General features: G+C 34.9%; 1 protein-coding gene and 1 pseudogene across 1 annotated transcript in view; one reads left to right on the top strand and one right to left on the bottom strand.

The window, feature by feature from the left end:
• ADGRV1 (adhesion G protein-coupled receptor V1) overlaps positions 1–22,286 on the bottom strand; it is a 471,428-nt gene that overhangs the window by 408,441 nt on the left and 40,701 nt on the right. Inside the window, exons 20-26 of the mRNA XM_008700836.2 lie at positions 21,409–21,782; positions 13,779–13,955; positions 9,018–9,198; positions 7,898–8,100; positions 5,122–5,251; positions 1,800–1,880; positions 266–405 (exon numbers count right to left, since the gene is read on the bottom strand). Of these exons, the coding sequence (XP_008699058.2) occupies positions 266–405; positions 1,800–1,880; positions 5,122–5,251; positions 7,898–8,100; positions 9,018–9,198; positions 13,779–13,955; positions 21,409–21,782 (1,286 nt within the window). The remainder of the gene's footprint in view (positions 1–265; positions 406–1,799; positions 1,881–5,121; positions 5,252–7,897; positions 8,101–9,017; positions 9,199–13,778; positions 13,956–21,408; positions 21,783–22,286) is intronic.
• On the top strand, positions 9,943–10,961 carry LOC121100693 (annotated as a pseudogene).

The raw sequence follows: 22,286 nt of genomic DNA on the forward strand, positions 1-22,286 counted from the left end.
TATAAAATAATACTTATATGGCTCCACTATATTCCTTAAAGAGTCAGGATTCCTTAAAATCGTAAGACAAACTTTTATGCAAAACTACATACAAAGACAAAAGTCAAATCACTATTCAATTACCAATTTGTATTGTGTGTACCACTAGGTTCATTCCCTTCTATGTAAAAAAGGGGGAAAAACCCATAAAGGATACCTTCATAACACAAAAAACAGTTTTAAAAGAACAGAAAGTGTCTAAGAGTGCAGGGAAAACTGTACTTACATTTAATGTGACAGTGCTGTACCCATCTTCCGGTTCAGTTCCACTGACAAAGAGTGACTCAGGGCTAAATTCAAATATACCATGAGCATGGTCAGAGGCTGCAATTGTCACTAGAATTTGCGAAGCCACTCCTAGACTGGCTGCATGAATAAGTTCCAACAAATAGCAAGAAAATGTTAATAAGTAATTTACAAACCAAAGGAAAAGCCAAGGAACAACTTTTTGAAAAGAGTTGTACCATTCACTGAGTACATTCTAATTTGTTTTAGAAAGAAAGGCAGACACAAATGGTTGCCACACATATTCATGCTTTTATGACCTTTCTCTATGTTGGCACCAATGTGATATACAAGTGCTGTATAAGCACTTGGGAGATGAATAAGGAAAACTTGTTCTTCTTTTTCTGCCCTATGAAAGAGAACATTCTTCCACACAGAGTATATGAGGAAAGTCTCCCACGACCTTTGCTGACCTCAGAAGAACATGAGCCAAAATGACTCTTACCTTTATGAAACAGTTTCCCTATGATTTTCATCAATCTGACTGAATAGATTCCTGGTTTTTAATGTGTATTAGTTCTAGGCCTATTTTTTCATCACATTACGGCATTATAAATCTACCTCTCCTGGCCCCAAACACTCCAATCTTGTAACTAAAGAGGTGCCAATATCTACAGAAGTACTGAATTTTTTCCTAAGAAGTATGTTCAGGGTTTATGTTGTATTAACATATGCAGACAAGAAAATGAACAATTCCAAAACTAACAGAGTAATTAAATACAGTGGTTACATGAGGCATTGATGGAAGTTAGGAATGAGAGGGGTGTGAACATGAGTGCTAACCTTAAAATATAAAACCTGAAATTGTGATAAAGGAACATTTGAGGATTAGAAAAAGTTCTCCCTTGAGAAATAAGTATTCTATGCATTTTCTCCCAATACAAAAAAAAATATTTGAGGTAAAAAGCTGAATCATGCTTGCATAAGAATCTACTTCAAATGTATTCTCTTTTCAGTATTCCCTCCCACTGATTGGCAACTTATTCTCCCCATTTAATGCCTTTTTAATTTCTTTTTTCCCATCTGTTTTGATTAAATGCTACATATAAAGACTGCTGGTTCTTTTTGTAAATAAAATAAGCATGATGGATTTAACAGGAAAATACAAATGTTCTATTTCTCTCCTTTTAGGTATTCAAAGCTGTGCAAAATATTTTTCAAAAATCATTTTATGAATGATATTCAAGCAAAATTTCTATTACAGTTAGAATCAGGAAACTGTATTTGGTTCATACAGAGGAAAATCTGGGCTTTGGAGGCAGGCAAGGACTTAATTCTGACTCAATCTTTCCTAACTGGGTAACTGTAACATGGAGAAAATAATACTTTATAAAATTGTTGCTATGGTCACTGAGTTAAAATACGTGAAGAACCTGCACATAGTAGGTGTAAATAATTGGTTAGTATTGTTGTCTCTAAAAAGAAAAGTTAAAATGAAATATAGACTAGTAAAGGGCCTTGGAACAGCTGCTTACCATGCTTGTGAATAGTTGGAAGGAAGAATTCCATGTCCCCGTCACCACTACCACTGCCATCAACCCTAAAGAATTCAGTCACTTCACAAGGAGACACAGAGACACACCCACACAATACACATTGACACAATGAGAAAATGGAGAGCTCTTAAAACATATCCAGAGCAGAGAAAAATGTAGTAATATTCACCTAATGACACCCATTCTTCCACAGAAAATAAATTATTTGAAGTGGTTAAAAGTATAACATTGGGTTTTTTGGGGAAAGTATAACATTCATCAAGCTACCAATTTATTAAAAATTCATCCACAGCTTTAGGAAATACTCCATGTAAGTTGTAACAGGTATTTCCTATTTCTGTCAACTTAACCAGTTGTCTTTTTAAATCACTTACTTAAAGCAATGTAAATTGTTTCTAACATTTTAAATATTTTTAAAATATTTGTGGTTGTGCACAATCACAGAGTTAGGCCTATATGACTATGACTATGACAGAGTCACATTACTGCTCACCACGATCAACTCAAAATTAGGGAAATGCACCTAACATTTCCCTCCAGCCATACTCAAATTCCCACTTTATTTACCATTCTCAGTCTTGATCACCCTTTTGCCAATGACATGGTAGAAAGAAACCTAGACAAGCAGTCTACAACAATCTGTTTCAGGCCTGGCTGTGAAAGATACCTGCGGTAAAACCTTCGGCAAGTCATTAAAACACTAGGTAACTCAGTTTTCTCACCTAAAAAATTGTTGCCTTTTACAGAACTGCTCTAAAGACCAAATAAATAATGTAAAAAATAAAGTACTTGGCAACGCATAAGGACTATGATAAAGAGAAAGTGATTTCACCTTCATTTCCAATATATCTTATACCCAGCCCATTAATTTACCAAAAGTTTGCAAAGACAGGAAGTGTAGTGATTGCAGCAATGGAAAAGAAGAGGAGTAAGAGAAGCAAGTCCACATCCAGACCTATGTGCTTCTACCAGTGTCCTTGATTGACATGCTAGTTTAAGATCTGCTCTGCTCTTCTTTTCTTCCCCTCAACATGACTAGGATACACACCGTACATGAGAATTTATGGCACCCAAATCTAAAATCACCTTAGAGACTTAAGAGGAAAAATGAATTTTAAGGAATATCCAGTACATCCCTCATATTATCTACAAGTCATGAGAGAGGGTGAAGTTCAACACCAATGCACTCTGGCTAACATAAAACATCTATGCAGGTGGCTATCTTATGCAGAGTTGGTTTTATAGACAAAACAATATGGAATAACGGTTGCTCCCTTGACCCTCAAAAGAATTTAGCTCCTCACAATACTGCACTTTTTAGACACTCGCTACTATGACTTGGGGAATAGAGCCAGTGTCTAGATTCCTTTACCTCCAATCCCAACTCACGAGGGGAAAATGAGATTCTCTGCCACTATTGCTTACTCAGAGTCTGCAAGATGGGTTTTCAACTGAATACTCATACAATGCATATTCTACAGATATGGGAAGAAGTTTCTACATAAAATACCAAGTACCACTATGATCAGAAATATTATTTCTGAAGAATACTTAATGTTCCTTATTAATCAATAACGATCACTAACATTTTCTCTATTACATAAGTATTGCTAACTACAAGTGATACAAAGAAAAACTTTTCAAATATTTTGTAGTGGCCCCTGATTAATGAAGTCATGTCATGAAAATATGATCTGCAGATACGAGGACTTGTCTCTGGAAGACAGACAAAGCTGGTATTTTTACATGCCATCCTCCAAACAGCCATCCAGCATATTTTTACTGCTTTAGGCAGTCAACCAAGCTGTGGCGCTGTTTAATCATTTCCCTGGTTTGACCTCCTTTGCTTTCACCTGGGCTTTGGGAACACAGGGAAGGAAAATTTGGGGAAATTTTCCACACTTACTCCAAAGTCTCATTACATAGTAAAAGACAATTTTAATATTTCTGTTTTACTCAACCTCTCCCTTTGGATGGCTTATACAGTATTATAACTTTCTTCATTAAAACATGAAGATGATAATAACACAATAATACCAGATTTTGCAATGAAGAGACGGTCCTGCTGATACCTTACCAATTCTCAATTTCTTACACTTCTATAGGGACTATAGTACATATCACATGCATTCTATAACACCCCCAGCAGCATCTGAAAATCAAACACATTAATACTTCTGCAAAGAAACCTATATAAATAGTTCATCCAAATGGGATAAAGACTGTAAGTAGTGCCTCTTCAGTGCAGATGAGTTTTGCCATGAAATGAATTCTGACCCCAAAAATCTTTGAAAATTGGAGCTCTCAAATATCAAAATTGAGGATAAAGTACTATTGACTGTTTTATTGATAATCACCTCATAATAAATTATCTAAAATGGCTAGTTTTCACCTGGGCTACACCTGGAGATAGCTTTAAAGAAGCTACCATAAAAACTGAAAGAGGAAGAAAGGAGAGATGTGATTTTAGGGGCGCCTACTATGAATGACAACTGTAATTTGGTGATTCAGGGGCTGCTTGGATGGCTCAGTCAGTCGGGTGTCCAGCTTTTGATTAAGGCTCAGGTAGTTATCTCAGGGTCATGAGATGGCGCCCACATGGGGTTCTGTGTTCAGCAAGTAGTCTGCTTGGGATTCTTTCCTTCTCCCTCTCCCTCTGTCCCTCCCCTTGCTCACACAATCACTCTCTCTCTCAAATAAATAAATAAATCTTAAAGTTTATAAAAATAATAATTTGGTGATTCAGAACAATTATATTATTTCATTCTAAAAGCACATCTATTTCTGGGGTTCTTTTATATATATATAAAGCAATATTTTGTGCTACATAGAAACACATAATAGTAAATATATTTCTAAATTTAAAAAATAAAAAATAAAAGCACTCTACTTGGAAAAGACCAATGGGTAATAAAAGGGGGAAAAACAGCACAACAGGTGGTGTCCTTATAATAAACATTAGAAATATTAACTCAGAACAAACCAAGCCTCACAGCAAATTCTATGAAAATAAAACTATGAGCTGAAAATTAATTTCTAAAACTAATTTTCTAAATTTACGTAGAGAGATGGAAATATTTTTTTCACCCAGAAAAGAAAGTGACTATCCAACAAAAACTGTCTATTATATATATCTCAAGTAATTATTAACCTTCAGGGTACTTTTTCCAAAGACTAGTAATTTACTCATTAAAAAAAAAAAAGTAACATTGATTCAAAGGATCATATTTCCTTAATAGAATCAACTATCCTCACGATGGATGAACAAGCAAATATTTGATATTTTGAGTCTCCAGCTTACCTCCTCCCTCCAAGTTCAATAACTCAACTTTAAACGATTTTTCCAATTCAGGGACAGTATTATCAGTGATGTTAACAGAAATGTACTTATATCTTTCTCCCGGTTGAAATTCTAAGGTACCAGCAACACTCTGAAATACAAATAAAAGATTTATCCATTAGATTATAATTATTTTATGTATTAATGTTCAAGATGAGAGTGTCTTCTATGTCCCAAATTATTACAAATACTGAAACAGAAGAACATAAGTAAAATATAAACCTTAAGTTTAAGTGAAAACACTTAAGTGGATATGAACAGTGTTTGATATAAATTCTAAATAAATATTCTCCTACTAAGTAAAGCAGATGGATTTTTATTTCTTGCTTGCCTATTCATCAAAAAAAGTAGTCAAGGCAAATGAGAAATCTGAATAGGAGACATCCACAAATTCCTAAATTAATTCAAATTAACAAAACTCTTGGCCAAGTATATTTAAAAGTGGTCAAATCATATCACTGAGTAATGTAAATACTCAGTGCATAACAACAGCACTTTCACATTTTCATTCTGAGAATTTCTCCAAACAATAATAAATATCAGTCTACTGAGCATTAACGTTTTCTTGTTTATACCTGTAACTGCAATTCATAATATGGACCTCTCATCAGAAAAGTTCACATACTAGAGGAAAAACAAAAAGTTATTTAAGTTCGAAGTCTCAAGGCCCTTTTTTTCTCCCAACCTCATTACTCTTACATAAACATTATCCCCTCAAGTCATGAGAACATACTTAAAAGTTGTTTAAATTTTTCTAGTGTTAGCTTGTGTGGACAAACTGTATTTCATTCTCAGGAGCTATTAATGATCTTAAAGCTAAACTGAGATACCCAAGTACCGATTTACCTAATCGCTCATTTATTTTCTTTCTTCAATATTTATCAAATGCACATCATGTACATGGTACCATTTTAGATGTTTGGGATTCAAAAACAGCCAAGACAAATCTCTAGCAAGATGGAGACCACACTGTAAAGAGTGTTAACCATGGTAATATAATAATTCGAATAGAATAAAAACTGCTATACAAGGCACATAGTAAGCTCAAGAAGGAAGGAAGGAATTTTGAATAGAGACCAATCATCAATGGACTAATTCTACGAGTCTTAACAACAGAAATGATATTTGACTGTCTTAGGAAACCATCTTAACTTGACCTTAGTAATATCCTACACATCAAGCCATTTCCTCTTCCAGAAATATGTTCTTCTCTGGTATTCCATGATATCACACTCTCCATTTTTCCTTACCTTTCTAGCCCATCCTTTTTAGCGTTCTCTGTTTATTTTAACAGTTTCCTTACAACCTCTAAAAACTGCTGTTCATCAGGCTCTGTTTAGGCTCTCTAGACAAGGTTACCATGCACTTAGGCTTCAGATATTATTTATACATTCCCAACTTCCAAATTCCTATCTCTGACCTCTGATTCCAGATTTAAATCTTAAAGCCTATTTCTAAGTTTTCTTATAATTTCTGTCAGAATTTTTAATTCATGATTTTCCCTTAAAAAATCTATGCCTTATTCAATCCTCTCCACAGTACTAAATGATATGGCAGCAAGTTGTTTATGTCAGGAACTAGGGAGTCACTTCTGACATGCTCTTCTGCCTTATCCTTTAAACTAAACAACCTTCAAATCCTGCATTTTCACTTGGGCACATTTCTTGAGCCCATCTACTTCTTCACATCTACACCATTACCTACCTAGTCCAAGATTCTAACACCTTTTGCCTTGTTCTACAAAATGGACTCCTTACTGATCTTTTCGCATCCAGTGCCTCTATCTTCCAATCCATTCTCCCCAATTCAGACTACTGATCTTTTATAAATACATAATACGTTTCAATTACTTCACCTTGTTTTTAAAATACAAGGCACAAATGTAGCGTGATCTCTAAGGCCTAGAAAGATCCAGTCCCCACATACCTTATCTTTCATCACAACACCTAGCTCTCCACACTCCAGAAACTCTGGTCTTCTTTTTGCTCCTCATTAGGACCATTTAACCATATTACCCATGCCATTTTACCAGTCTCAAGTAGTTCTTTCCCCCTTCATTTAGTTTACTAGTTTTCTTCTCCTTAAACTTCAGAGCTCAGCATAGGTATCACTCCCCTAAGAAAGACCTCCTCAACTACCCTATGTCAATACCCACCTCTCTCCCAGAGCACCAACCTTGAACATTTCTATAACTGTAATTATCTCCTCTTAATGATAAGGAAACTGAGGTTAGGAAGATTTGAGCTCCCAAGGACACCCATTTAGAAGACCACTTTAAATCCAGTGTGGTCCAGTTCAAAATCCCAAGTTTCTGTTTGCTGGTACCACACTGCTTCTCACTTGGAGAAAAATATAATTAAAATTGAAAAGACATGGATATATAATTTCTTTACAAATTTGGTCCTGCTTGATGGATTCAGACATGAGGATTTAAAATGTGTAAGAAACATAAATATATCTGATCAAAACCTGTAACATTAAAATAAATAATACAAATGAAAACTATGGCAAATATAGGGTATAAGAGGAATCATCAGTACGGTAGCTACTTAGGTGTCAGGCCTGAAGTACTTTAATTTCTAGAAATGAAAAAGCCTAGAGAGCCATCATGCTTATTTTCCCTATTGAGCATGTCCTGGGACTAGTGCAAGTCCCTTCCAGTCACTAGTCCTCCAAGAGAAGGACTGAGACTCTCTGACAAGCGCACATACCATTTCCAAAGGATTAAGAAATTTACCTGGTAGTCCTCAGGACTGAATGCTGTCAGTGGCACTGTTCGAAATTCCGCCAGAACCCTCCCTAGCAGTCCTTGTGCCCGGACAACCAATAGCCTCACTTCTCCATCTTCCTCCTGCACAATGACGTGTGGAATACTGCTTGCAGGCAGGGTCATCGTGTCCTCGGGCTCGGGGGGCAGCCCTGTGGAGAACTGAAGCAAGCCTGCAGGACACAAAGAGAAGGAGGACCTTCTAGCCCCAGTTATCCATGGAAGAACTCCTTATTCATTCAAAACAATCTTGCACAATTATTTTGATCACCAGAATAAAATTCCAAGGGTTTTCATTTAGAAAGACTTCAGTGAAGATTTGATTAACATACTTTTGACACAGACTATGTCAATAAGTTTTCAAAATGTTAAAAGTTAAAATGATAATCTTTCTTGTCTCTACTCAAAAAATCTCATATTTGAATCTCTAGAATTCATTCTTGGACTTAGAGCAGAACATTATCAATGCCACACTAAAGGATGTGCAACACATTTAAGAAAAATTTAACTAAGAAAATCAGAGTTGAAGAGCCTCTTAGGTTTCCTACACAGATCTTTCAATAGTTGTTCTTGTTTTTTTCCTACAAAAGAACTATTAATTTTCAATGTAGAAAAACAGTCTCAATTTATTAGGACAGACATCTGTAATAATTCCTTAATTAAGAAAATTATCACTTCGCAGCACAAAAAGAAATTTATATAAACAGACAGTGATAACTCCACTTCCTGAAGCTTGACAAAATATAAATTAGAAAGTACTTCAGTTAGTTAGGGGTAACATATCACAAAAGGATAATTTTTTAAATAAAAAAAATTTTGAAAGCCATGAAGAGAAATACTTTTCTTCATTTTAAATAATCCTGTATGTACTTTTCAAAATATATTTTTTAAACTTCAGAAATTGATCTTTATATTTTCTTTTATAAACTATGTCCCTCATAGTGGCAGCTTAGAATTTCAAGAGCCTAGAAGTTAGAGTGCCCGAAGAAGTTCTATTTCAATCACTTGCAAAAAGTCCCTTAAGAAGTTCTTAACTAGAGCAAGTACACCCAGAGAAGAGAGGATTATTTTTGAAAAAGGACTTGGTTACCATATGGATGATCACTAGCTTTGATGGTGATATCTGTTGTTTCCTTTTCGGGATCTATGCTTGCACCACTGGTGGGGGTTGAACCTAGCTTCCCATCTCCAGGAACTGCAGAAACCAGCGTCACACGGAAATACTCATTAAGCTCAGGAATATCATCATCAAGAACATATATATTCAGGACCTATAAACATAAAAATCCAGAGGCATGAAGCAATGAGCCATACAGAAATTACTTACCACTTACCAGAAGAAAATAAAATAGCCAATTAAGTTATATTTAATTGAAGTTACTATTTAATATGATCCATTTCTTAAACATTAAAACACAGACAGAGAGAGAGAGAGAGAGAAAGAGAAAGACCAAAGAAATTAATTATTTAAACAATAATGGGTGCTGAGCAGTAACATTCTCAGTCTCAAAATATCATATTCATTTGATGTATTGAGGTATCAGTGTAATGACATACTGATGTATCAATGTAGTATCATATATTGCTTGTACCAAAGACAGTGGTATTACCAACCTCAGGGTACAGAGTTCTTAAATAAGGAACTGCATGTTATCTGATGGGATGTGGTGGGGCAGTGGGAAAGGGCAACATATACATGTCTAGTTCCTGCCTAAGGAATGCCTGACATACTCAGTAGCAACATTTTAGAAAAGAGATTCACAATGGACCTTGAAGGTCTGGTACAGCAATCCTTCCAAAAATTAGCAATAACTCAGCCATGCCCCACAAAATTTAAGTCAAAATTTGAAGTGAAAAGCAATTGCCCCTTCCTTTATTAACAGAATAAGCATATTTTGACACCTACAATGTGGTTAGAAATGGCTCCAATTGTTAAGAGGCTCACAGTCTATTGTAGGAGAGAGAGATCTATGAAGAAAACATTTAAAATGCAATGTAAAATGCTACTTAGTTGGTATGTTGTCTAGTTCTGAATCACAAAATACAGTTATTACAGTGTTCAAATAATATATTGCACATATTTAAAATGTTATAAGATTTAAAATAAAGAAAGATAAAAGAAAGAAAGAAGAAATGTCATGAGAGTCATGTATAAAGTAAACAGACAAAAAAAAAAGAACCAATTCTACCCACTAAAATTTTTACAACAGACAGGTTCTAAGCAAGTCTTAATGTATTAGTTGTGATTGTAAATAAAAATGGGAAGGGCATTCCAAGTAAATGGAACAACACTTGTAAAGGCACACAGCGCTTGAAAGAATAAGGCATACAAGGAACTGCGATTAGACTGCCACGTCTGGAGCAGGAGGTAAGGCTAGATAAATAATCAGGAGTTGTATCACAGGGACCTTTCATGCTACCATTAAAAACAAAAAAAAAAATTGACTCTTTAGCTCAGGCCCATGACACCACCAAGATGGGCAAGTGTTGCAGTCTTCATACAGCCAAGAAGCTCCACAGCCATTTACGAGATCAGAAGTGCCATAATAAACAGTACAAGAAAGTCCATTTGGGCATAGTCTTGAAGGCCAACACTTTTAGAGGTGCTTCCCATGCAAAGGGAATTATGTTGGAAAAAAGGTTGGAAGCCAAACAGCCAAACTGTGCCATCAGGAATTATGTCAGGGTCCAGCTGATCAAGAATGGAAAAAATCACAGCCTTTGTACCCAATGATGGTTGTTTGAATTTTATTGATATAAGTGCTTTAGTCTATTGTAGTTTCTGTTCCTGAAAGAGTTTCTCCCAGTTTTTTATATGATGAACAGGTATTTTTAGTGATTGCCGCTGACACCAGAAGTAAACTGCTGACTTTGTTCCAGGAAAATGATGGAGTTCTGATTGCTGGATTTGGTTGCAAAGGTCATGCTCTGGTGACATTCCTGGAGTTTGCTTTAAGATTGCCAAAGTAGCCAATGTCTCTCTTTTGGTCTTATATGAAGGCAAGAAGGAAAGACGAGGATCATAAATTTGATGGTGAAAACATGACGGTAATAAATTTTCTTATGCCAAAAAAAAAAAAATGGACTTTATTCCATAGACAGTGGAGCGAAACTGAAGAATCATAAGCAGGAAATTGACAAAATGAGAATTTTGTCTTAGAATAAGTACCACGGCAGAATATAAACAGAGTGGACAGGGCAAGAAAGGATGCTAGGAGTTGAGCTAGGAGGTGACTGACCAGAAATAATGAGATTCTGAACTAATGCAGTAACAGTGGAGATAAAGAAAAATAGATGGATTTGAGATTTGTTCTGGAGAGAGAAGACCCAGACCCCGATGATTCACTTAGTATAGCAAGTGAGAGACAGAAAGGAATGAAGGGTGACTTCCTGGTTTCTCCCAGAAAGGAGCATGACAAAAGTTTGACAACAAACTAACTCCAAATGCAATCTCCAAAGTACTAGTCATTGCGCCTAAAAGCATTTGGAGAACTTTTTTTTTAAATGTCGTTTTTCTAGAGTTTGACGTAGTAGGTCTGAGGTGGAATCTGAATTTAGTTTTAATGTTCATTTTTATCAAAATTTTAAATAAGAAAGTAATGTATGGCACAGCCAATATACTCAGAGGGGAAGTGCAAAAATGACACCTACTACCTAAATCATGTCAGTGTTCTTGAACAAAAGGGAACAATATTTATTCTGAAGATTTAAAATGTCTTGCGCCTAGAAAGCAAGCTAACAAATGTTGCTCTGAAAAGTAACACCAAAACATCAAGACGTACATTAAAAATAAAGCAGCAAATATTTTTAAAGGGTTGAAGCATACCAAAGTACTCATTCATTTTAGTGAAATGAAGACCCTATCAAAGTATAAATAAATGTATTTTACATGGTAACTCAATAAACAAACAAAAAAATTTACCTTTACTTTATGTTACTATATGTTATATGCTCTATTTTCTATTCTTTCTATTCTAAATAAATAAATATTTAATAAATACAAAAACATTTTAAACTATGGTATTTACCTAAATCATAACTTGATTTCATAACTAATGGGCCATTTAAAAAAAAACTTGAAAAACACATTTCCAACGTACTTTCCTGTACTTTAGAAAAACACATACACACATACACCCCACAAACACTTTCCAGACTCCCTTGCAGCTAGGTTTTCAGATACGATTTAAATATATTCAGTTAGTTGCACTCCCCAGATATCTGGAAGGCAGCAGCGAAGTGGAGTCTACCTTACCACTGTCTGTGCTAGAAAGCACAATTGTGGAACCCTAGTGACATCTCAGCACCCTGCCACTGGCTTGGTAAGATGGAGAGGTTGGTGTAGACCTAGCAGACATGGTATTATAAACCAACCCCACTGTTCAATGTTATTATTTTGCTTTCAAGGTCAATTATTTTTTAAAGAAATTTAAAATCAAATGATAGAAGGAAATATTTTAAATAAATCTTGACAAGAGTATATATAACAATTTTTCTGACCAAAATGTAATTTTTATCTCTTCCAAAATGGGTATGAATCCACTTTATAAAACAATGGTTTCAGGTTATATTTTCATTTCATAGTTGGTAAATTTCCCAAGGGAAAATTTGTGGGATCAGCCCTATTTTCCAAATAGAAACATTAAAAGAGGACCACATACTATCATCATAACTTAATTAAAAAAAAAAAAGAACACTTTCAATCCAGAGAAGTGGTGAAAAAGGCAGCATCAGATTAAAATAGTCCTTTATACTGAATAATTTTAGCCTTATGAAAACTTGCTAGTTTTCCTAATTTTCCTCATTTTACCAAAGACCAGTAAAATATTTATCATGCATCTATCTGCAGAGAAATTTTGTTATAAACTATTTAGTCTCCTTCCTGCAAATTATAGAGATTTGATCATTCTTCTTTAGTATTAACTCTTTAAATTTGTCTTCTCTCAATTTTATCTTTTTCATCCAATTAATTCCTAAATCCCTTAGAAATTTTCTTAAAGATTATATTTGCAAGCATTAAGCTATTTTCTACTTATTACTGATGACATATAAGCTATTTACATTTTTAATGAAAAATTATACTGATGTGAATACGCTAACATGATAGACTAAAAGAATGTTTTAAAACAATTCTGATAGAGGACACAGTCTCATCCTGATTTCACTTGCAAGAAGTGCCACTTATTTCTGGACACTTATTCAGAAATGGGATGATGGTTCACAGAAAGTTTTGATAAAATTGGAGATCACTTGTACTTTCAAAACAAAGAGAAATTACTTCACTTTTCCACATTTAGAAATAAAGTTGAGATCATAGTTACAAGAATTTCTCAGTGGCTGATTAGAAAGCAAAGTACCATTAAGAACTGCAGCTTCCCATTGTATCAATAATAACAAAAAACCTACAACAGCAAACCTTCAAGCCATGCCATTTTTATTGTATTGGGATTAAAGATAGATAAAACTGTAATACACATTGTTCAGAAATCCTGTTTTTCTTTTACATAAATAAATACAAAACAGGCTCCGTTAGTTAAGCATCTACCTTTGGCTCAGGTCATGATCTTGGGGTCCTTGGATCAAGACCCGCATCGAGCTCCCTGCTCAGTGGGGAGTCTGTTTCCCCTTCTCCCTGTGCCCCTACCCCCCACCCCCAGCATGCTCACTCTCTCTCTAAAATAAATAAATAAAATCTTTAATAAATACAAAAACATTTTAAACCATGGTTATTTACCTAATGATCTAAATACTTTAAACTGCTTAAATAGATGCTGCAAACAAATTACAGAACCCAGAGATAAAGAAAAGCCTTCCCGGAGCCTTTCAAGGAAACAAAGAGGGTAGCATTTACCTCAGATCTCTGCCAAGGAAGGAATGTGATAGTTCCACTGGCATTAGCAAAATCGTCAACAAGGTAATTAATGCCCTCAGATTCGATCTGTGAGATGGTGTAAAACACATGCACATAATCCAGAGCTCCCCTGGTTCGCTCCACCACACATGAAACGGTGGATCCCTCCTCTGCAATCTGAAATTGAACATAAATTATTTTAAGTATATACTGATTCAAACCAGTGATAAAATTATAATGCTTTCATGGAATCCTTTTACCATAAACTTAGTTCTGTAACTTTCTAACACTCTAAGGAGACCTCTACATTCTTGTCTCTTTAATAGATCTTACAAAAATACAAAATACAGAAATTACTAAAGTAATTGCTATAATCAGTTCACTGTACATGTAATTCATTCATTGATACTGTGTGTGTACCAGCCACTGTGCTGGACACTACGGTACAAAAGATTACCAAAAAAGCAGTCTGTTTTCTGGGTAACTCTAAAGAGGAAGATAAACTCGAAGTTTTATGATAAGTTGAGCACAGACAAACCAAATAGGGGGCAGAAGTGAGGGGTAGAGGGTAGAACATGACATCAGGAAGAACATTCTAGGCATGGATAAAAAGTAATAGAGTGTATTTCATGAAATAATTTTGAAGATAGCATAAAGTGACAAATGGCAAGAGTCTTGAGAAATGCCTGGTGGGGAGACAAGAGTCAGGTCAATGAGGGCTTTTATGTTATGCTTAATATCTTTTGATAGTTTTGTCATATATACCTATACATATGTATATACATGCCTATAGGTATTTTTCACATGGGAATATTTTTATCTGAACACTTAAGATAATACTTAAAAATTATATAAAGCACGAAGTTGGAAGAGCTTTTTTTAAAAAAAAATTTTTTTAGAGAGAGAGCGAGAGCACATGAGCAGGGGAGAGAGAATTCCGAGTAGGCTCCACCCCCAGTGCACAGCCCAATGTGGGATTCAATCAATCAGACCCTGAGATCATGACCTGAACCGAAATCAAGAGTCAGACACCTAAATGACTGAGCCACCCAGGCGCCCTGGAAGATCTTTTAGAATAAAGTCTTCATACTCTTAAATTCTCAGTCTTTTAATTCAATTTTATTTTTATTTTAGTAAGCATATATGTAATTCATAGAAAAAAGAACTGAAACTGAATGAATAGAGCTCAAAATACGAATCCTAATTTAGATAATGCCATTCTATTTTTCATATCACTCATAAGCACCTCTGCCAGCATTAGATAGAGCCATTTTGGTGCAACATTGCGGCTAGAAAGAACAGACTTGAAATTTATCCACAAATAGGCAATAGTCAAAACAATTATCAACGAGCATGGAAGCCACCAGGAGATGTTCCAGGGAATCCTGAGTCTCACCAACTATCAACACCCCTACTTCAAAGAGTGATAGCAACCTTAGGTGCCCTATAGTGAACAAGACCACGCACTCCTGGGACAATACTATAACTCTTTTATTTGCCTGCAGGTGCTGGCATGAGAAGCCCAAAATGATAGGTGGTTGTTCAGGAGAGCCCCCACTATGTCTCCTGGTAGATGGAAGGAGTATGGCTTTAAGGTCAAACAGTCCTGAGCTTCTTCACTCTACCACTTATCACCTGATTTCATCTTAAAATGAAGATCGTAATGTCTCAGGGATTTGGGTAGAGATTAAACAAGTATCTTTTATGGTACCTATAGTAATATAATAAGTACTGAAAATTGTTTATATTTATTCTCCCTAACAAACATACAGACACCTACACAATTGCAAAACATAATCCTACATTCCCTCATTTTATCAAGAAATATATATGCTTACATATTGAAAAAAACAAATTCCCACCTATTTTGATTCCTATCACAATGGGAACACATTTGCCCCATTATCCCACCTCAAATTTTAACCAGAATGAACATTTTTAGTGAGTTATATTAATAAGCCATTAATCTCAATATGTGAATATTCAACCTTTCCCTTTTTAGCAAGAGGCATGGATGAAACAGATCCAAAGATATTTTCAGGCATCTTTATGTCTCCTTCCAACTTCCTACCAAGTCAATGAGCATTACTATGCAGCACCCAAGATGAAAAAAGGAGCACCCAAGACGAAGAAAGTAAAAAACTTGCAGGAATCACATGTGAAAAAGCTACTTAACCACACTTTAATTTAGTAAAGCCCTAATCAATATGTATCAGCTATTTTCAACTTAAAAAAAAAAAGAAAAACAAAGGTTATCCATATCCAATACAACTGTGTACAAATAGTGCCATACATAAAAGTTTCACAGAAAATTTAATGAATTAATAATTCATTCAACAAAGGAAATTACAAATCACCAATCAGGAAGAAGCTTCAGATGTCAAAGGTCCATAAAAATCTACTTTTCATACATAAGAATTTACAGAGAAATGACATAGTGTCTGAGATTTGCTTTAAAAATGACTTCAGCAAAAAAAAAAAAAAAGAGAGAGAGAGAGAGAGAGAGAAAATTCGCAGAAGCCTGATAAATGTTGAAGCTTAGGTTGTGGGTCACTGGGGTTCATTATTCTATTTTTTCTAGTTTTATATATACATAGAAGAAATTTTCCGCTTAAAAAAGAGCTTTAAAATTCAGCTTTTTGATTCCCATCTCATCTCCCTGACAGAAATTCTGACTCAGAAATGGAGTCCTCAATCAGGAATGGTGTTCTGGAATATACATGAGCTATTTCTGATTTAGGTCATCAAGCATAACACTTTGGGAAATACTGAACCAGATGATGGAATTATTAATACCAGAAGATAATTAAGACAGAAAATAAAGAGTTAAAATATTTTTTCTGTTAAAATATACACCTAATTGCCTTTGGAATCATGATACAAGCAAATGTTTAGGCCAGTATATAAGAAGCGTAACACCAAGAAATCATCATCAAAACCACCATCATTCAGTTTTTCACAAGAAACAATAGTAGCCACTACTGCTTTCTTTTGAGTCAGAAATTTCCTCAATCTTCAGATCTGCAGGAGAGTGATTATAAAACTTAACCATCAGAAAGTTTCTGAAACTTATTTTCGCAGAAAAAATTATGCACCGAGCCATAAATTGGCTTTCTGTATTGGAATAGAAGATTAAAGCTAATGCCTAATAATTACACATCCAATTAATTTTTTATTTTGTTTCACACTTGGGTAAAGACCTGTGATATTGGATTATATCAATATCACTTATACCTAAAGGAATCTATTCACATAACATACGGCAGGCACTTAAAAACAAACACGGTCCAAGTTAAATAATATTCTCATTTTTATAAAGATCCTCTCAAAATGTCTCTAAACTTATTCTTAAGCTGTGAGTTTATAAATATAAAATGCAATCCAAGTATTAGTTATAAAAAAAACAATGAGACTAGGAAGTTCTATGAATCATTATGAAAAGCAATCTCATTACTTTATAATTATTTGGTATACAAGACTATAGGTCATACAAAAATAGTGCTAAAATAAGGTAGATAGAAAGTAACATTAAAGATCACACAGAAAAACAAAATGGGAGGAAAACATGAGAATGTGGTTGCTATGCTACATACCCAACAAAACTCAGTCATCTGCTCAATATAGATACCACCTGGAATCCAGAGGCCTACTTGGCACGGCCCCATCAGGGCTCTCAACTACATACAGGTTTATTCATTCTTTCAATTATAATTTATTAAGCACCTGCTACTGAGAAGAATATGGTGTACCTGGTTAAGATGGAACAAATCACAAAATAATTATCAACTCTTTCAATATGGGAAGTGTAGACTATGTCATATTCTGCATAGTCTCATTATTTAAGATGTGATTATGCTTTCATTTTATCCTTCATATTAGATTATTTCATGAATCTATGAAAATGTAAAAGCATAACATGACTCAGAAAGAAGTCTTTAAATATCTCTATTGCCTTCATCATTTTTGAAGGGATAAGAAAAAAATTTTTTCACTGTCACTGCAACAACACAATGAAGAATCTATGGAAGCGATAGTGGTTTTTATTTCTAAAAAGCAAATAACGATAAAATTTAAAACAATTCCAAGCATAATGTAAACCAGCAATTCTCATATATTTTAGTTTCAGGATCCCTAAACACTCATCAAAATTATTAAGAACCCCAAGGAGGTTTTTGCTTATGTTGGTGAAATCTGATGATATTTACCATTTTACTAATGAAAATTGAAAAAAATTTAAATATTGATATATTAACTCATTTTAAAATAGCAATAATAAAGTCAGTACATACTAACATAAGCAACATGTTTTATGTGAATAACTATATTTTCTTAAAAAAATTAGTGACAAAGGGGCATTGTTTTACACTTCTGTAAATCTCTTTTAATGTCTAGCTTAATAGAAGACAGCTAGATTCTCATATCTCCTTTCACAATCAATTTCTCTGTTGCTACTTGTTATTTTGGTTAAAATACATTAAAAATATCCAGCCTCACAGAGATATGTACGTGGAAAAGGAGGATTTAAATAGTCTTGGCAGATAGTTATGGATATTCCTCCTCCACATTATACCCATTTGACAAGTGGTAACTTCTTATAATTTAGTTGCAATGTGAAATCAGATTCTAATACATTAAAACCTATTGGTCTACCTTGCATTTCAAATCATGACTTCAGTAAGCAACCAATAAATATTATTGATGGTGATGATAACAGAAATGTTTCATATTAGTAATACTGCTGTCTTCATATCACACCAAGATGAAAGTAAGAGTTCTATACTTATACTCTTAATATTTTCAGGAATGAAAATTCTATAATTTTCCTGACAAATTCCAATGTTGGATCTTTAGACTCAAAAACACTTTCTTATATTAACTGTCTAAACTTTACTCTTTCCAATATAGATATATTCTATTTCCCTCTCATTTGGGCTTGGAGAATAATCAATCATGTTTTCTCTTCCTTTCCAGCAGTTCTAATAGTATAGGTGTTGTGGCCTCCATAGCAAAGTTCTCTCTTCTACCATTAAAGACTTGACTGGTCCTGTTCAAATTCCAAGATTTTTGGAAACAGGCAAACCTACATGGAAATCTACATGGAAGTAAACCAACACCAACACAATCTATCAGTGAAACTTGTGTGACAAGCCAGCATTGAACACTCACTATAATGGCCCACAAAGCCAGAGAAACACTCAAGAACTATTCCTCATTTTGGGCAGGGTTTTAACATTTACGTGTTGGGTTTTTTTTTTTTTTTTTCAGTTTGTTTATGCAGCTAACTGAATCTAAATGTGTTTGTGGTTTGAACTATGAGCCTTCTCATGTCTTACTATTAAAATAATTCATAAGTTCAACTAAGGGGGCGCCTGGGTGGCACAGCGGTTAAGCGTCTGCCTTCGGCTCAGGGCGTGATCCCGGCGTTATGGGATCGAGCCCCACATCAGGCTCCTCCGCTATGAGCCTGCTTCTTCCTCTCCCACTCCCCCTGCTTGTGTTCCCTCTCTCGCTGGCTGTCTCTATCTCTGTCGAATAAATAAATAAAATCTTTAAAAAAAAAAAATAAGTTCAACTAAGATTTATTGAGTACCTATTATGTTACATTCTAGGTGTTTGAGATACAATAATGAATAATAAGACCTTATTACACTCAGAGTTCTTTTATCTCTGTGGTAGAAAGGCCACACAAAATACCCAGTAAATTAGTAGACTTATAAATAACAAAGGGAATTTAAGAGTATAATCAATGTTACAGAAAAAAAATAAAACTAGGTGAAGGGATGGAGAAAAACCAGTTGGGAGAAGAAAGTGGGGGATTACTTTAAGCAAGTCTTCACTGAGGAGATGTCTTTAGAGCTGAGACTTGAATGACTGATTCTGAAGATCTGGATTGACAGTGTTCCAAATAGAGACGTACGAGGCCCTGATGCCCTGAGACTGGAACTGAAACACGCAAGTCTGACTAAAACATGCTGACCAAGAGGAAGCCAGAGCCACTGGCAGATGCCAGGTCATAAAGAGAATTAAAGGGAAGCTGCTTTTACATGGCACCTTAATGGTTCTCACAACTTGATGGAAGCCGCCTGTCTTTTTAAAAATGGAGATGATTGGGGCGCCTGGGTGGCTCAGTCATTAAGCGTTTGCCTTCGGCTCAGGGCGTGATCCCAGCGTTCTGGGATCGAGCCCCACATCAGGCTCCTCTGCTGGGAGCCTGCTTCTTCCTCTCCCACTCCCCCTGCTTGTGTTCCCTCTCTCACTGCCTGTGTCTCTCTCTGTCAAATAAATAAATAAAATCTTTTAAAAAAAATAAAAATAAATAAAAATGGAGATGATGATACAAAAATATAGGGGGAAAGACAAAATTAGAATTCATAAGACACAGGTTCAAATTCCAGTTCCTCCCACTGTATCTTAGGAGAAAAAAAAAAGTAATATTTATTTAGTGCTGGTAACTGCCAAGCTTTGAATCAGGCATTTGATCCTGTCTTATTTAATTCAACTTGGGTTATTTTTTCAGGTCTCTAAGCTTCAGTTTCTAACCTTATTAAGTGGAGAGAATCATAAGTAATATCTGTTGCAGCTGTATTATGGATTGTCAGGTACATAAAAAATTTAATATATAAAATTCTTTAATAACTGAATATTTAGAAATATTATCATTCTAGATAATTTCTTCTTTAAGTTATCGATTTGTACGACATTTGCCCTCCCTAGTGTAGGATATTCTAGTATTTCTGATATAGAAAAAGCCCACTATTTGAAGATCTCTTATGATTATCACCAAACCAAAGAGCTAAGGGCAATAAGACATTCCAGAGAGCTAGCTCCCCAATTTGAGCTAAATCAGGTCTATGACCAAGATACTCTTTTTCACCCTCTACTAATTCATGGTTTTCTTAATTGTTTCAATTTACAAAATGCCCTTCTTAATCTACAAGAATCGACTTGCAAACGGAAGGACTCTTGTTCCTTGGCATCCTTTCATGGGCATGGAGCTGTTGTCACACTCAACACCTGTGAAGTGGTGTCATGAGATCTCACATTACTGAACAGGAAACCAAGATGATTACTAATCTTCGAAAACCTTGGAAAGAACTGATAAGGACAGTACAACAGCCTAATGAATGAAGCCGGCCAAGAAAAGTGATAAGGAAGGCATTACACCCAACATAGAAGAAAGTTGTAGCTACTTAAGTACATTTCACAAAAAAAAAAAACCTGGAAAAAAAATCACATTTTAATAAAATTTCAATTACTATTATTCGGAAGCTTTCAATATATATTATTTCATTTACTTATGCAGTATCCAAAGAGTAGCCAAAGGAAATGACACGTGGAATATTCTGTGCATTCTGTGAAGCACATTAACCTTAAAAATAACGGCCAAAGTTTCATTTGCTAACTCATCTTTACTTCTATCAGCTGATTGAGACTCTAATTCAAACTGTGAACTTGTAAGAGCAAAGACCTTATAATTCAATTTTGCAACCTCCGGCTCCAGCGTACTTCTGGGGTTTGAGCAGAAACTTAAGCACACTTACCAAATGAAAGAAAGCCCACTCCCAACTTCCAAACAAATCCACCTACAGTGAATTTTTTAACTCCAAAATTCCCCAAGCTCACTACTTACCTCTGGTATACAAGCTCCTGTGAAACCAAACAAGCCATTGGCATTGTCACTTTTTTGTATTATTAATCTTGCTGTAGTGTTCTCTTCAGAAATGCAAGCTCCTCCATATACAGAGACTAGTTTAAGAATGAATAATTCTTCTCCCTCCTCTTCATTATCATCTCTTGCAGAAATAATGAATGATTTGTTAGTTTCTCCCTGTCTGAACTCCAGATATCCAGAAACAGGGTGTAAATCACTCTTTGCTGGCATAGCATGAAGTTCATAAATTTCTTCCAGGGTCAGTTTCCGCTCATAGGCCCTCACATCCTGCATCAAACCTGTAAATCTGTCATTGCCATTCATTCCTGCCCCAATTCTCAGTGTTCCAGGACCTGAAATTAGAAATGGGTTTAATTGCTACAGTATCTACAAGTATCCTGTCCCACATTACAAGTGTGATTCAGAAAGTGAAGCAATTTTGTTGAGAGGTTTTGTTAGATAAGTAAAACATATAACAAGAATACAATCAAATAAAGGCTATTTTCTGTTACGATGAAAAATGAACCTGTAATTGCTCGGATTTAAGATATTTTGTACTAAAGGATATTTTGTACACCTGTATATATGTCTGTATATGTATACATGTATGTATCAGAGTATATTTAGATAGACATTTCTCCCAGGAAACTTTAAAATTTCCTTGTGCATCTAAGAATGGAATGATTCAATTCAGTCACAATTTTTGAAACTTTTGTATTACTATTCTTCGAGAACGTCAAGGCTTAATAGTCAGAAACACATCTTGAGTTAAATAAAGCTGTGAGAATTCAATGAAAGTTTTCATGGACCAAATATAACTCTTTACCCAAACAATTAATGCAATGGATGTAGAAAAA

Source organism: Ursus maritimus, unplaced genomic scaffold (genome assembly GCF_017311325.1).
Source record: "Ursus maritimus isolate PB19 unplaced genomic scaffold, ASM1731132v1 scaffold_5, whole genome shotgun sequence".
NCBI lineage: Eukaryota > Metazoa > Chordata > Mammalia > Carnivora > Ursidae > Ursus > Ursus maritimus.